The sequence below is a fragment of the Coturnix japonica genome, chromosome 1 (assembly GCF_054131305.1).
Source record: "Coturnix japonica strain WE chromosome 1, WE-NBRP24, whole genome shotgun sequence".
In the NCBI taxonomy this organism is placed as follows: domain Eukaryota; kingdom Metazoa; phylum Chordata; class Aves; order Galliformes; family Phasianidae; genus Coturnix; species Coturnix japonica.
Window position 1 is genome coordinate 84,344,284 of NC_140663.1, and position 15,922 is coordinate 84,360,205.

General features: G+C 48.3%; 2 protein-coding genes across 6 annotated transcripts in view; one reads left to right on the forward strand and one right to left on the reverse strand.

Annotated features, from left to right (window-relative positions):
- Positions 1–4,784, forward strand: part of IGSF3 (immunoglobulin superfamily member 3) — a 72,460-nt gene extending 67,676 nt beyond the window's left edge. For all 3 annotated transcript variants that reach the window (XM_015879543.2, XM_015879561.2, XM_015879553.3), the window contains 2 exons: positions 1,057–1,491; positions 1,741–4,784. In XM_015879543.2, coding sequence (XP_015735029.2) covers positions 1,057–1,491; positions 1,741–1,991 — 686 coding nt within the window. In that variant the 3' untranslated portion in view covers positions 1,992–4,784. The remainder of the gene's footprint in view (positions 1–1,056; positions 1,492–1,740) is intronic.
- A 336-nt stretch (positions 4,785–5,120) lies between these two features.
- ADPRH (ADP-ribosylarginine hydrolase) lies at positions 5,121–15,625 on the reverse strand. Of its 3 annotated transcripts, none has more exons than XM_015879599.3 (4): positions 15,396–15,625; positions 13,669–14,015; positions 7,221–7,581; positions 5,121–6,394 (listed from the first exon to the last, which is right to left on the reverse strand). In XM_015879599.3, exons 2-4 carry the CDS (start codon positions 13,964–13,966, stop codon positions 6,001–6,003), a joined length of 1,053 nt encoding a protein of 350 aa, XP_015735085.2. In that variant the 5' UTR covers positions 13,967–14,015; positions 15,396–15,625; the 3' UTR covers positions 5,121–6,000. The 3 variants fall into 3 exon arrangements, with proteins under 3 accessions (XP_015735085.2, XP_085403227.1, XP_015735075.2); XM_085547101.1 differs by having other exon boundaries at positions 15,369–15,599; XM_015879589.3 differs by lacking the exon at positions 15,396–15,625 and adding an exon at positions 14,934–15,079.
- Positions 15,626–15,922: the final 297 nt, after the last annotated feature.

A 15,922-nucleotide genomic window follows, 5' to 3' on the forward strand; every position in this document is an offset into this window, starting at 1 on the left:
TGCAAAGCCCATTCTCCTCCTGCTTGAGGAGGGCACCCACAGCCTGCAGACCTCACTCTGTGGCACAGCAGCACCTGGTGCCCTCTCCCACAGGGACACCCAACTACCTGTAAGAGATGGGGCTTACCCTGCTGTCAGTGCTGGAGGAGAAAGGGGCCTCTCCTCAGCAAGCTGCTGCCTTGCCCTTCGTGCTGAACTCGTGCATTAGAAAGGGCTTTTTAATCTTTAAATGAAAGCTTAGATCCGGGCTGATTGTGATCCCCAGAGTATGTGTTCCCTGGCAGGATGACTAAATCAGATGTTAATTGCTCCTGAAGTCAGCCTTTAATCAACTCATCTTAGTTCTGGCCACTGTATCTCAGTTAGCTAAAAACATCTTTTTAGCCTTGCAGCAAGGGAAAAAAAACAGAGAAGCGTTAGGAAGCGTCCTTGCTGTTTCTATTCTGCGGTCATTTCTGCAGAGAAGCCTGTTAACTAATTAACTTCCCAACTCACTGGAAAATAAATCTGTCCTCACACGCATTAGACATACTGATCTTTCAAGTCCTTTGAGCAGTTTCGGGCATGCTAAGAGTGGAGTGAAATGCACTTTGCTCTGGCAGCTGAGCAGTAGTGATCACTCCTCGGTGCCCGCTGGTGCCTCCCGGCACATCCTTTAGTGCATCTATGTGAGCTGCAGTAATGCAGGGCCATCAGTCAGTTAGCTCCGCTTTGAATCTGAGCCAGGCACAGCACAGCAAGGTGAGGATTGTGCTTCTGTGGGGTTGGCTGCACGGGTACTTGTGGGACTTGGCAGGTTGTGTCAAGCCTTTGGGTTTTGCCTGAGTTGCACCTGGCATTGCAACTGGTGGTTTTCAAGAGAAGGGTGGATGTGGCACTGAGGTACATGGTGGCACGGTGGGAATGGGCTGATGGTTGGCCTGGGTGATCTCATTGGTCTTTTCTGACCTTAATGATTCTGTGATTCTGACCGTGATGGTGTGTTTGCACTGGGAAAGGGTGGCTTTTCAGGCAGCATTTTGCTCCACACTCACCTCTCCTCTTTCATTATCTCAGAGCCCTCCTTGCAGGTGGACACGGCCACTGCCAACCTCACGGTGCAGGAGAAAGAGTCCTTTCAGCTGGACTGCAGCATTCTGTCCCGCTCCAGCCCAGAGTCTCACTTTGCAGTGACGTGGTACAGCCTCCAAGCCAAAGAGGTGGGTGGCCATGCTGAGGAGGAAGAGAAGGAAGAAGAGGAAGAAAAGGAGGTGGTCCTGAGTGTGGGCCTTGACGCCATCTTCAGCTCTGGGACTGGTCGCTGGCAGGACCGCCTCTGCTTCCAGCGGCTCTCGGCAGTGCTCTTCCGCCTGACGGTGCTGCAGGCCAGTGGTGCTGACACGGGCAACTACTCGTGCCGTGTGGAGGAGTGGCTGGCAGACCCCAGTGGCGTGTGGTACCGGCTGGCTGAGGAGGAGTCGGGCACAGTTGCTGTTCACGTGCAGGATACAGGTGAGAAGAGCCAGTGTCCCTGAGCATTCCACGCTTTCTATAGAGAGTTCTCTTAGCAGGAGATAAACCCAAAACATGGCCTGTAATACATTGTTTCTGCTGCTGTGTTTTCCATTATTCATGTCTTATTCACAGCGCAATCTCCTGAATTGATACAGGTTAATAAGCGTTTGGCATTATGTTTCTGAAAGTTTGTAGGCTGTTGCGTTGCAGAGAAGGTGTAAAATGTGACATCTTTCATCTTTTCAGGTTCCACCCTGCAGTCTGTCATCTGCTCCAATGACGCCCTCTTCTACTTTGTCTTCTTTTACCCCTTCCCCATCTTCGGCATCTTGATCATCACCATCCTCCTGGTGCGGTTCAAGAGCCGGAACTCCAGCAAGAATTCAGAAGGCAAGAACGGGGTTCCCTTGCTGTGGATTAAAGAGCCACACCTCAACTACTCACCCACTTGCTTAGAGCCGCCGGTGCTCAGCATCCACCCAGGAACCATAGATTAAAGGGGCAGAGGCTCCCAGGGGGACATGCAGAGAGAGAGAGAGAGGCAGAGGCACGCCAGGAGCCCTGAGGAAGAATGGTTCTTGTTCTCGTTTCAGTTGTTTCAGCATCTGTGCTCTGATGCGGCGGCTGAGCTCTGTGGAGCGCACAGCTGGCGTGGATGGGAAGGTCCAAGGCTTCTTCCAGCACCTGTGGGAACACACCCAGCCACCAAGACAGACCAGAGGTCTGTGTGTTTGCTGTACATAGCGGATATTCCTCTCATTAATTTTTGATCCCATCAGTTGTTGTCCTTTGGGACGCTACTTTTTTGTCGTCATTTCTGTTTAGTCTCCCAAAGAACTGTAGGCTTCCCCCTCTCTCCACAGAGCAAAGGGTTCCCAGGGTGCTTTTGGTCCTGGGACCACCTCTTTGGAGGTTAACGTGTCTGTTTACCAAAACAGACCTTGTTTTTCCTCCTGATATTCTGTGCCATGGTGAAGAAGGTCTTTTTCCCAAGGTGTGCTGAGCCAGCTACTCCCTCTTCAACAGCAGATAAAGCCAGGACCACGTCCTGATGGGCAAGTTGGGGTATTGGAAAGCCCATCTCAAAACTGGCTGTAGCCTCAACATCTTCATGCCTCCAAATTACTGTTCTCTCAGGAGGAGGCAGTTCACCTTTTGGGAGCATTTCCTAGTATTGGAGAACCTGAATGCTCAGTGCACTCGCAATCAGGACAAAAGCAGTTTTGTTTTTCTCCAGGCACTGAATGAGAGGATTGAAGGAAGATACCTGAAAGCTCTGACTTTGTCGGTTGCCAAGAGAGTCTTCTTACAGTTTAGCATAGCAGAGATCGGCTTCTCCATGTCTCCATGCTGCCACCTCTGACAGCGCGGCTCCTCTCTGTGCCCTGCTTGCCTGAGGTGGGTGGCTGGATCCAGTCTCTGAAGGCTTCAACTTGACCAAAGTAATGACTAAAGAAAGGGGGAAAGAGAAAATACCAGAGGTTGGATTTCCTGTCTCTGGGCAGCTCAGCCAAGGAGCCTAGTTATAGCCACACAGTGAGGATGTGCAGGTAACCTCATGTCACCAGGGTTTCTAGAACCTTGCACTGCTTCCCAGTGCAAGCTTGGACTGGATAAGGAGCCTGCAGCACATCTACACCTTGGGGGCTCCCATGTCCCTCTGGGTTGAGAGAACTCTCCCATGTGTGTGCCTGCGTAGGCCTTCTCCAGGGCTTTAGGAGGAGAAACCATTTCACCATAAGCCCTCTCTCCTGGCAAAGTCATCTGCTCTTGTTGTGTATAGCCTCTGTGACAGGAAATGCTGTTCTTTCTGTGAAAGATATGGCTCTCCCAAAGCAAACCAGGGCTCTCTCCACATGGGGCACCTATGCTTGAGTACCCCATACTGCCAAGTACCCCTGCTGTGTCCTGTGGAGGAAACCGCCTCCTCCCCTATACACCCTAAGCATTTTGTCTGGCGGAAGAAAATGTTTGCCAAAAACGGCCTTTTGTTGTCTTCCTTGATGTCTTCCTGGCAAATCCAGCCATTTCTTTTTTACAGCATGGCTGAAGCCAACTGAGGCAGATGGGTGCAACCACAAGACCCCCTCCCTGCCTTGTCTGAGAGAGGTGCCATGCCTACAGCTGCCGTCCTCTTCAGGAGGGTCAGACAGCTCTTTGAGAAGAGAAGGGAACCTCAGCAGATGCTCTGTAGCACTCATGGGTTGATCCCTGATGCCTTGATATTTTGGAGGTGGCGAGGCCTCAGGTGGGAGATCTGCACAGCACATTCTCTAGAAGATGAGCTACAAGAGGAGCTTGCATCTTCCCATGTGGATGCAGACAGTCCCATGCCAGCGATGGGAGAGACCACCAGACATTTGTTGTTGGCCACCTCTACTCCTCCACCAGAATGGCATTTGGTTCTTCTGCCGAGAAGCCCAAATTTCACTCATTCCTCTGCAAAGTCTCTCTCCTTGAGACATAATTGCTTACTGGCCCCATATGCATAATTATGCATAATATCACAGTTCTATATATGTATATATATATATATATACACACACACACATATCACGCACCCACGCACTTGTCTTCCCTTTCTGGATAAGAAGTCTACAAAGAGAGGAGTGGGATGAAAAGTGAATGGAACCGAAGAACCATGACACGATCAACAGCAGCTGCAGCCAGTGGGTATTATTTCATAAATGTAGTGTCTCTTGTACATACTGCTTCAGGGCAGGAACTGCAATTCATTTCAGCTTTAAAAGGAAAAAGAGAAAGTCAGCAGGAGCTCTTCTTCCTTGGAGATCATGTGCTGCATCTGAATTGAGCTCCTCCTCCCAGCCTGCCGCCCCAGCAGCACTGCCCGGACCATGGCTCTGGTGGAGGGCTCTCCCCTGGTCATCTCCCCATGGCCAAAATTGGTCCCTCCCCAGCCCAGCAGCTCTTGCACCGAGCACAGGCTTTGCCAGGAAGCGGCACCTGTGATGGTCCCAAGAAGGTACCTTGCCAGTGACGTTTCTTCGTTGTTCTGGCCGTGTGTTGCCCATTCTCAAATGTCTCTGTTTTTATAGGCGAACTCTAATGAGTTTCAACATGATGCTTTTCAGACCACACTCTCTGCTGTAACTTTCTGTTATGAACCCAAAATGAAAGAGAGATAGCTTATCCATGCATGATGTCAGAAAAAATGTTTGGGATTTTTTTTTTTTTTTTTAAAGAACAAAACAAACTTTGTACTATGTTGCACTAAAACATGTTTTATACAACACACCCGAGAACTGTAGTAAACTGTGTTGAAATTGTGATTCATATTGCTGCTGGTGTTTGTCTGATCTGGGCTTTCACTGCACCTTTATGCCCAGTCTCTGCATAACGGTGTGCTGAATTCTGGAGCCAACTCCCCCCCATTGGGCAGCCTCCTGCCTTGTTCCCCACTGCACCAACTCCATCCTTCTCAGCAGTCCTTCACCACTCATCCAGGTGGAGCCAGTGCTCCCAGCATACTCCCCTTTCCCATCCCTTCCTTCATCCCATCATGGAAAATAGCATTTAACAGAGACATCCCAGGGCGATGTATTGAATGGGACACGCTGTTTTTGAAATTGCTCTTGAAATAATAAGTATTTTACTGTGTAACAGTCTGGGTTTGAAGAAATGTTTTTTAATAGAATAATCCACAGTAAATGGTAAGCAAATAACCATTAACAGAAATAATCATTGCTGTAAGCAGATAATTATAATTGACTAAGAAGCTACTGAAGTTGATGTAAAATGCAGCCTCCTAATGTTCGTTCTCTTTATACCCACCCTTATCTTCCATACAGGTGTGGTTAGTAGGGCTTACATCCCTTGTTAATTGGAGCATGGAGTGTGATACATTCCTTCACATGGAGCAAAAGTGCCATGAAGCTGCACAATGCACTTGCAGCAGCCGGAGTTTTTGTTTCTTTCTACACACATACAAAACAAAACAAAACAAGCAGTCTGCTAAAATAATCACATACGAAAGCTTTCTTGTTCCTGAGGCAACTGGCTGTTTGCTCCCTCCCCTAGCGGGCTGTCTGGAGCAATATCTGTTGTAATTGCTGTGCAGAGGAGGAGAGCTTTTAGAGCTGGTGGCAGTTCTCATTGACAGTACAGTACCAGGTGATGAGCTTGCATTAGCCATTGCTGGTTTACTGCAAGGCATCTCTGCCAGCCCTGTAGTCAGGCATGAGAATCTCTGACCCTCTCTGGCATGCTTACAGTGGCAGGACCCTGTTTTGGAGCAGCTTTTGTGCGTTTTGCTGCCTGTCTAGCTGCTGGAGCATTGCTGGCAGCACTACAGTGTGTGCTCCTCTTCCACTTGAGACTCAGCCACTGTGCAGAGGAGGAGGGAAGTCTCATCTCAGCTGCTTGCAGGTTGGGTATGCTGCTGTATGCTCCCATCAAACCACCACCAAGCCTTCAAATGGTCTCCCCGCTGAAGCGAACATGTTGACAGAAAAATGCAAGCCTCACCCTGGCCTACCCTCAAGTGCATTAAGCCTGGGAAATACGGTACAGCTCCTTGGCCACCTGCTCTAGACGCTCCTTGTACTCCAGGTCAGCATAGAGGGAGGCGGCAATGCCGCGGAAGCCGTGCATGGCCCCCCACCAGCAAGCTGCAATGACAGCAGTAGAATCACTGTCTCCCGCATGGAAGAAAGCACGGTGAGCCAGCTCTGTCCAGGAGTCCCCTGCACCCAGCAGTGCATCGTAGGCAATCATGGGGGCATCGTGCCCACTGCTGCCCCCCCAGCCATTGTAGCTGAGGGAGGTGTAAAAAGAATCCCTCTCTTCCACACCGTACTTGGAGGGGAAGGTGGGTGGCGAGACCCCGTCCAAGATGCCTCTCTCTTTCAGGTACGCTTTCCATTGCTCTTCAAAGTAAGACCTAAAATTACAGAATCGTTACAGTTGGAAAAGATCACTAAATCACCCAGTCCAACTACCAGCCCATCCACATCATGCCCACTAACCATGATCCTCAGTGCCACACGGTTCTTGAATGGTGACTCCCCCACCTCCCTGGGTTACCTGTGCCACTGCCTCAGTGCTCTTCCTGAGATGTTTCTTAATTCCCAACCTGAACGTAGGGTAAGAGGAGTCCTGCTGTCAAATCATACAGCTTGGCTGCCTGAAAACATGCCACCAAAAAAGCCCGGAGCGGCAGCTCAGCATCATGGCAGGTGACATCCCCTGTTGTTGGAAGGGACGGGATTTACAGTAAGAGGCACTGAGATTTCCCCTCTTTCCAGCCACATGGGTGAAGGCAACCCAGCACCTGCCACTGTCACCTCAAAGGATTCAAAGGCTCAGACCGAGAACTGAGTCATCCATAAGGTTCAGAGTGCCTCTTAACGCAGCGCCACACTGGGTGCACGTCCCCATTTGGTTACCACTTTCAGACTGAGCTCAACCCCATGTCTGGTTCTGTTCCCCAGCCCTGCTTCTCATCTTTCATCACATCATGGCTGAGGTAAAAAGCCTGGCTGCGTCATGTTGGGTCCAGAAAACACTACATGACACTAAACCTGCCGTTTCTATGTTACGTGTATCTTTCCCTTCAGACTTTCCAAGCCAATTGGATCCCGTGGCAAGGATGGGCTGCTCTAAGAGTCTACCATAACATGACTCCTCAAGCTTAGGTATGAACAGAGCTCACTCTCCTGTGCTCTAGGTTCACTTTGCTCCCCACAGAACCCATCCCAGCAGCTCACCAGTGCTTCATGTTCTCCTCCACAAAGGAGCCAGCATCATGCACGTAGGCCTTGGCACTCGGCAGCACATCCAGCAGCTTCTTTCCCCAAGCCTGGGGCGGCACGCCATTCACTGCAAGCGCAGTGAAGAGGGCAGAGGCCAGAGAGCCCAGGTAGCCAGTAGGGTTGTGGTGGGTCATCCGTCCACTCTCAATACTGACTTTCACCAACGTGTCCAGCTCAGCAGCACTGTGGAAACGCAGCCCGATGCACATGGAGCGCATGGCAGCCCCACAGCCACCCGCCTTGGAGCTGAAGGGAGCTTTCCAGGTCTCTGGTCTTCCTGGGTCAAGATTCAGTGCATTCTTCATACTTGTTCCACCTGGGCAGGGGGAGAGAGCCAGTGCTGGTAATGCACCCCTCTGGAGCGCAGTGCTGCCAGTGCTGCATGCAGGGGGTCTCCCAGGGACCATTACTCAGTGTAAGGCTTCCCTGGAAAAAAAGCTGCTGTCTCCTGCCTGAAACTGCCAGCGCACCTTGGGTATTCATTCCCAGGGAGAGCCAATCATTCTGGTTTGTGAAAATAATTAAAAAGCCCACGGGGGTAAAAAACAATCCCCTGCTGATTTATGTGTGTAGCTGTTACTGTTAATATTTGTATTTCATGTTTCTAGATAGCATCTATGAGGCACACGCTGTGTATGCTAGGCATCTTATGCACACACAGATCTAGACATCTAGGTGGACATACACAGAAGGGATATTGGGAGGGCCATGGGATCACATTGATCCCAACTCACTGCAACAATGAATACCTCTCCTTTTTTCCTGATGGGTGTTCAACTCTTCCTCAGGACCCATTAATGACAGAGCCACAAGGGCGCCCAGGAATCCTACCCAGTGCCTCACCACTAAGAAATGTTCTCTGCAGGAAACCCAGATCTCCCTCGCTGCAGTTTTGCTTTGTCAGAAACTGATGAATTAAGTACTTGCCTCATCGCAACCAGGTTGTGAGTAGCTTTGCCATATTTCTCCTAAATCAGATGAAGAACAACTGCATTACATCAGATCAAAAGTCATGCAAAGGAGCCTGCATGGGTCAGAGCTCAGACCCAAAGGGCCACATGTACCGTACATACTCCCATGGACATACCCACCCTGAACTGTTCTCCCCAGCTTGAGTCCATGAGTGCTTTCAGGTGTTTTTAATATCCCATGGTAATCAGAGCCACGGTTTTGTTATGCAAAGTATTTCACAGAATAGTAGGCGTTGGAAGTGATCTCTGGAGATCATCTCGGCCAGCCGCCATTTAACAGTTCTCTTCAATTCCCTTCTAATTTTTAAATTCCCCATTCTCCACACTATTCAAGCCTGTGAATGCTTCATCCCTGCTCCTCAGCTCACCTGCTCCAGGCAGATGCCCTGGCCCAACCCCAGCCCAGCTCTGCTTCTCCTCAGGTGGGATGGCACACACTGCCTTCTCTCTGCCCACTCCCATCCCTTTCTTATTTCTGCTATTCGCTTTTCAAAGCAATGATTCTGCTTCTTCCCGTGCTGCAGTTTTGGTAGCATATTAGTTAGCCCAACACATCTATAGGTAAAGCCACCTGCCCAAACACGTCCAAATAATTTCACTGTGCAGCCACTTCCTTCAGCTTCAGCCATGAAACAAGTCGGGAGTGCTAAGCATTCGGCTTGTGTGCAAGGAAGGGCAAATAGGTTTCATACATCACATTATTTTTGATTCTCTTTTGCGTTGCCTTTTTTAACCTAGTTTTCTCTCCTGGACAGTTCTGAAATATTTCTCCTCCAGCACAGAATAAAGTCTTGGGCAGATTTCAGGTACCTTCGTTTAGCTTTTTTGGTATGTTAGACAACAGCAAAGCTGGATTTGGAAGGCCAGGCTACTCTCACCATTTTGTACCTGGTGCTCACTCAGAAAGCCAAGCTAAGTGGGAAAGAATAACAAGGAAGAAACTTGCTCAAGAAACTTCACATCGCCAGGCAATTCTGCTATCTCTGGTGCAGATTGACCTCCATGGCCTGGGACATTGCCAGTCACAGTGAGACACTGCACTATATACTCTACAGAACAGTTTGCTTCTTTTCTTGCACACATAAGCTTGGCAGTACAACTTGGTATATGGCAGTCTATTTTACAGCTCCCTTGTAATCAAAATATGTCCAAATCCAAGCACAGCTCTAAGATCGCCTCCCAGCCATGTGCTAGCAATAAATCATGGTTGGCTGCTGCCAGGGATAAGGTCACATGGATGATTTCACGGTCCTGATCTGAGTGTCTGTAGCATCCTTCTCATCTGACAGAGCTGCTACATTACGGACATATTAGATCGGTGTGGGATGCAGCTCTCTGTGCTCGCTCGCTCTGAATGGTTGTCTCAAACTGAAAATGCAGCTTCACCCTGTTGCTTTCAGACTGTTCACCCAGCCTGTCAACTGAAATGAACTTTGAGAATGGGAACAGCCTATACAAGGGTTCCCCATAGGAAAAAAACAGGTTGCCGATCAGCGCAGCCCACGCTGTCAGGCTACTTTCATTCTCATGAATTCCCCACAGCATGACCCAGGCACAAACCCGTGCTGCAACTTCACCAGCCTCCACCACAGTGTGCCTACACGCCAGCCTCTTGCGTGATGCTTGTGTCACACACTGCCCAGTAGATGAGCCCCGCTGCTTTTGCTGGGCCACCCAAACACTGGCTCTGCACAGATGTTCTTGATGCATCCTTCAAGGCTGGGTTGGATGAGGCCCTGGGTGTCTGATCCACTGGGTGATAACCCTGCCTATGGCAGGAGGCTGGAGCTGAGTGAGCTTAAGGTCTTTTCCAACCCAAACCATTCTGTGATTCTGTGACTCTTCCTTCTGGTCATTTACAGAGTGATGTCTAAAAGTAGGCATGCATTCGAGCCTCTAAGTAAGCTTTCTATGGGATGGATTAGTTCAGTGCTGGGTGCTATGCATCAACTTTAAAGAGTGATATCAGTATAATTGCCAACTTTGTTAAGATTAACTGGAAATTGAAGCATTTTGCACATCTAAATACACTAAGTTCATACACTTATAAGAAGACCTCCAAAAGATTCTATTGGACAAAACTGTGATTGTTAAAAAAGCTGTGCCAATCATCCTACCTATGTGCCCTTAGGTAGGTGGACCTCTTGGAGGGGAGAGAGAGCAAAGGAACCAGGGCAGCTTAAAGTCAAAATCTGGCCAAAAAAAGGAGAAAGATTTTTGCAATCCCATTGAAACTGCGAGAGAAACATTTTGTCAGGACATGTTTGAGCAGGTTGAGAGCAGGCAACAAAAACAGTGCTCGAGAAGAAGTGAGATTGTTCTTTCATTAGCTGCAATTGAAAGGAAAATGAGGAAGATGACAAGGCTTAAGCTGTTTTGCAATAACAAGACAGTTGCTTGCACAAGATATGTATTACTTTAGGACATTACCACTAATAACCTGCAAATGAATAGAAGAAAGTAGAACAAAGCAGTGTGCAACAGCTAGGGCTCCCAAGATTTAAGTAGCACTGTAAATTACGGTGCTTTTAAATAGTTAAAATGTTAAACAATTGATAAACTGATGATGGGAGACTAAACTGAAATCATACTCTTGGGCCTTTTGAGAACCAGATTTTGGAGGAACTGCTGTAGGAGTCTCTGAAACCAGAAACTCTGGAAGCCTACCAAATCCTGGTTAGGCATTCCTTTCACTAACAATGAGAACCGAGGAGTGACATGAGGAGGGGACTGTTCCAAGAAGCAAAAAGTGTGGGAAGAAAGCTGGACTGAGAAGATTGCAGGTACAACTAGATGGTATTTCTGGAATGGAATAATATCACAGGATCAGAATCATAGAATGGCCTAGGTTGAAAAGAACCATAATGATCTAGGGTCACCAACCAGTAGACCACGCTGCCCAGAGCCACAATAGGCTTTCATTCCATTTATCTAGACTCTCACCTGAGTGCAGATGGTAGTGGTTGCTTGGGAATTGTCAGTCCGTATAACAAAGGTGGGTTAAAACAACCACGTAGCCATAGGTAGAGGACTTGGAAACAGAATGAAAGGCAACAGTTTTGAAGGTTTACTGGACAGTTGTGCAGGCCATGTAGTTATATCATGAAAAAAGAAATACGATCAGGGCTGTGGCATGTCACAAAAGTCATAATGGAGGTAGGGATTAATTTGGTATTGAATTAAGACAATGAGATACATGGCCTTTGTCTCTGCTGTGACTGTCTGATGACTAATAAAGTTGTGGGAATCCCTTTATTATCATAGGTTTTGGTTTTCAGATCTGGATTCCCTAGTGTACGTGAGCGATGTGACTTTCCCCCACCATTGTGGGGGAATCTCCTCTCTATTGGGTGAAAATTGCACCAGCAAATTTCCATTCTCTACCTTAAAAGCTGCAATTCCCCAGTGAGTATTCAATTTGCCCAGAAAAGCATCATCTCAGGTTATGCTCTCAGTTATAATCTATTCTGAATTGCCATAAGAAGTTACTGACAGGCAACTTCTATTGTTAGGACTTACCATTACGTCATGGAGACCCTGGACTGCTGACAGCTTTTCAGGCTATGAATTAGGCATTCCCTTTAGTAGTCTGTTAGTGAGCATTAAATAGCTTGGTTTCAGATTTCAGCTTTCAGAGGCCAAGACCAGCCCAACTCCTGCCCTGCGGCTGCAGCAGGAGCAATCCCAAGGGCTATTGCAAGAGCATTTTCAACAGACTTCCATTTTTTCCACATTAGTTTCCTTCCACTCCAAAACATTTAGATGTCAGTGTCCATGGATGCAGTTCCCACTAACTAAGCTGCACATCTTTATTTAGCCAGCTAACCTGGCCTTTTCTTGTCACTCTGATTAGTTGCCATAGCTAATTTATTTTGAAATCTTTCATTTCCATGTGAGAACAGCTCACCTAAGTTACCCACCTAAGGACTGCAGCAGGCATGCTATTGGCCTCAGCCATTAATCACTAACATTTCAGTTTTAGACTCTTCAGCTTAGGTTTTAGTCACCAAGCTTAGATAGCAGAGGCAGAATTAGCTTCCAGTTGTTGCCTCACTGCCAGCTGTGGTTGCTCCGTCTTGGCAGAGCCCATCAGTTAGGGGACCTACAAGACATTCCTTTGCCAAATTAGCAGTGAATCTGTTGAAATTTTAACCTGCTAATGGCTGCTATCCTGGCAAGCATCATAACCCCCTCTTAAATATTTTATTCATTAAGCTACTCTGACAACAGAGATTATCCATCTTGCAGAACACCGATATTTGCATCCTTTACAAGAGGGTTGGAAGTGGCCATGAAAAGGCATGCAGAGTAAATTCCTGCTTGAATTTCTTATCTGGCTTACCATAGACATGCACAGCTCTGTCACACTATGCTCAGTGACCCTAAAAGAATAATGCAAGGTATTTTCCCAGGAAAACATCTTTAATGTCAAGCCAGAACATTCCTGATATACTTGGGGCTTTACCAATAGGCAAGTCTGCAGCCTGTTTCTTTTCACTGTATGAACTCTGCATTACATCACAGCATTTGAGTGTCCCTAGACAGTTTGTGCTGCCTGAAGTAGCCAAACGTAGCCCAGCCTCAATTGTTTGTATTTGATTCAAGTATCTGGATTAAGCTGGACCATCTGCACAGAAAAAGACAGGGTTGGTCAGCAGGCCTGGGTGAACCAGGAATGATAGGAATATATTGCGTGCAGCTCAGCCACTGCAGCCTGTCCACTTATCCTTCCCCAAGCTGCTGCGCCCCCTACATCCCTGCTGATTGTGGAACACTGAGTTTACATGCAGAAACAGAACCTGGAGCTACATGGCTCAGAAAATATAACTGTGATCTTTCTGTTATGCTGCAGAAAACGGACATGTAGAGCTAGCCAAAATTGGGCCTTGGGCTTAATAAACTTAATTATTCCGAACAAGGATTTCTGCACCTTTAAATATATTTTATGTGCAGTGTATAGCATTTATTACCAGAAATTCTATATTAACTCTCTGTTTACATGTGCTGCTTTAAGATGGCTCATTCTACATGGCTGGAATCATTCTCTTCCTTCAAGAGTGTAGGAAAATACATATTCCCAGTGCAAAACCTAGCATTCCTCCCCTGAGCTCAAGACCAGGCCTCAAACACCTGTAAGAATGTCTTGTAAATACAGGCAAAATGTTGTCTTCTCTCATCTAGTTCTGAGAAGCCCAAACCACTTCAGCCTGCCTTTTTCCTATTCCCTCATTTCATCCTGAAACTGGTAGTGAGCATAGAAAACTTTTGTCTATGCATGAAATACAAGCAGTGAAATCAACAGACAAAAGCAGAGCCTTGAGGTAAGAAGCAAGGCTGGCCTTGGCTCCAAGCTGCAGGAAAGTGAGAGATGTTAGCCACAAGGAGAGGAGGCAGAGGGCAGTCCTGCCAAGGCAACAAAATGGAGAGGTAACCTGGAGCTCTGTCATCCATGTCATTCATGCACTCCTTGTAGTTCCTTGCAATCAGGGAATAGAGATGCATTAAATCTGGATTCTTCCCAGCAGCTACCAGGGCTTCGGCTGTGGCCAGGTGCATCACCGTGTCATCGCTGACTCTCCAGCCTTTGATGCTGAAGTTGCCAAGTCCCCCCATGGCTGCCAGCTCCTTGTGGATGGCCGGGCCACTCTGCAGGAATTCCCATTTTGCATTGTAATAGCCCAGCGTGTCCCCCAGTGCACTCAACACCATCGATGCCACATAGTTTTCCATTGACTTAGGACACAGCTTTTGCCCAAGGACTACTTCAGTGTAGAAAGCACTATGAAGAAAAGGGAAAAAAAAATAATTAAAACAATGGATATTAAAAAAAATTAAATTCTTTCTCAGTTTAGTACAACTACTAAACTTGTGGGAGTATATACCTTCAAAGCACACTTCCAGTGCTTGAAGGGAGCTTACAGGGGGAAGGAGTCTGACTTTTAATATCATCTGGTAGAGACAGGACAAGGGGAACTGGCTTTAAACTAAAATAAAGGAGATTTAGGTTAGTTGTTAGGAAGAAATGCTTTACTCAGAGGCACTGGCACAGGCTGCCCAGAGAAGCTGTGGATGCCCCATCCCTGGAGGTGCTTAAGGCTGGGCTGGATAGGGCCCCGGGCACCCTGAGCTGGTGGGGGAAGCCCTGCCCATGGCAGGGGGTTGGGGCTGGGAGATCTTTAATGTCCCTTCCAACCTAAGGCATTCTGTGATTCTGTGAACATGCAGATAATAAAAGCACCTCCTATCAACGTTTTTGCCAAAGATAGCTCGCAGGAGTCAGGAGATCAGAACAGGCTCCCAGTGTCTTTCATACCACAAAGATAACTTGAGAATGAGCCCCACATTTACAGATGCAGAGTGAGTCTGTCTGCCCTCCAGCAGCATAGGGCAAGGCAAAATGGGCAGAGAGGGGCTCTGACCAACACTTGGCCCATAAACAGAAGCTGGCTATGGAAGTGTGTGCTGATATCGGCAGTCAGGCACCTGAGTGGGTATTGTAAACAACATTTCCCTTCTGGCCAAAACACTTTAAGCCTGCTGCTTTTTCCTTCTGCCCTCGATATGGCTAAAGAACCATTAGTCTCCCTTCATCACTTGACTCAGGAAAGATACCGAAAGTAAAACCACAGATGCAGCAAACATCTCAATTATTAATCGTCACTGTAAGACTTTGCTGCTACCCATCACCGCTACTTACAGGGCCAGGATGGTGGCCACGGGATTCGGGTACCTTGCACCGCCTCTCCCAACCATCTGGCAGGGTACCGGCTGATGTTACCAGCCCCTTTCCCGGGCCAATGCAGATCTCCCGGCAGCTGACAAGGCCTCAAGGATGGCAGTGGTGGAGGCGGCAGCGAGTGCATGCATGCGTCACTGCTCTGCGACCGCCCAGCCCAAGAAGGGGGGGAGGAGGGTGGAAGGCCTCCTCTGGCAGCACAGAGCTGAACGCTCTCAGCCATAGCAGCAGTAGTGGGGCTGCGGAGGAGACCCCACAGCTGCCCTTGAGCGGAAGAAATCACAGTGCCCACGGCCCCAAAGCAGAGAGGGAAGCAGAGGCTGCCCCAGCAGCAAGATGGCAGCTGAGCGAAGCGCTGGCCCTTGCTGACCCCACCGACCCCACCATAATTCACACTCACGGCCCCTCTGCTCCACTGCTTACACCCCACAGCCTGGCTGCTCCGTGTTGGCCACTGCTTCCTCTTCTGGGTCTCTCTCCTTTCTTTTCCTGGATTCTTTCCTATCTCAGTGCCTTCAGGAGCCAAACAATCAATTGGAAAATGAAGTCACCACGTGGAAATGAATTCTTTTGTTTTACAAAAACATTTTCAGCCTCCACCCTACACTTCTACTGAAGCTGTGCACTGGTTTCCCAAGCACAAACAACACCCCTTTTAGCCCAACCCACAGCTTCCTCCTGGCTGTGAGCACACTTTGGCCTTCAAGCCCTGTGAGCCTCCAGTATCTGCTTAGAGCTGCAGCAGGCAGCATGGCCCCTCACTGAGCCAGGCCTCCTCTGGACTCATCCCTACCCTGGCTTATGGCAGCAGTCCTGCTGCCTTGCATCTGGATACATTAGGAAGTATTACTTCTCGGAAAGGGTAGTCAGGCATTGGAATGCACTGCCCAGGGAGGTGATGGAGTCACCGACCATGGGAGTGTTCAAGAAACATTTGGATGTTGTGTTGA

What these genes read in the sequence shown, in the direction of transcription:
- ADPRH (XM_015879589.3), bottom strand. Translation starts at nt 14,989, where the DNA reads ATGGTTGGGAGAGGCGGTGCAAGGTACCCGAATCCCGTGGCCACCATC. An exon ending in GTGGCCACCATCCTGGCCCT is followed by an intron (nt 14,016 to 14,933) that starts GTAAGTAGCGGT and finishes TTTTCTTCATAG; the next exon opens with TGCTTTCTACACTGAAGTAG. An exon ending in CATGGATGACAGAGCTCCAG is followed by an intron (nt 7,582 to 13,668) that starts GTTACCTCTCCA and finishes CCCCCTGCCCAG; the next exon opens with GTGGAACAAGTATGAAGAAT.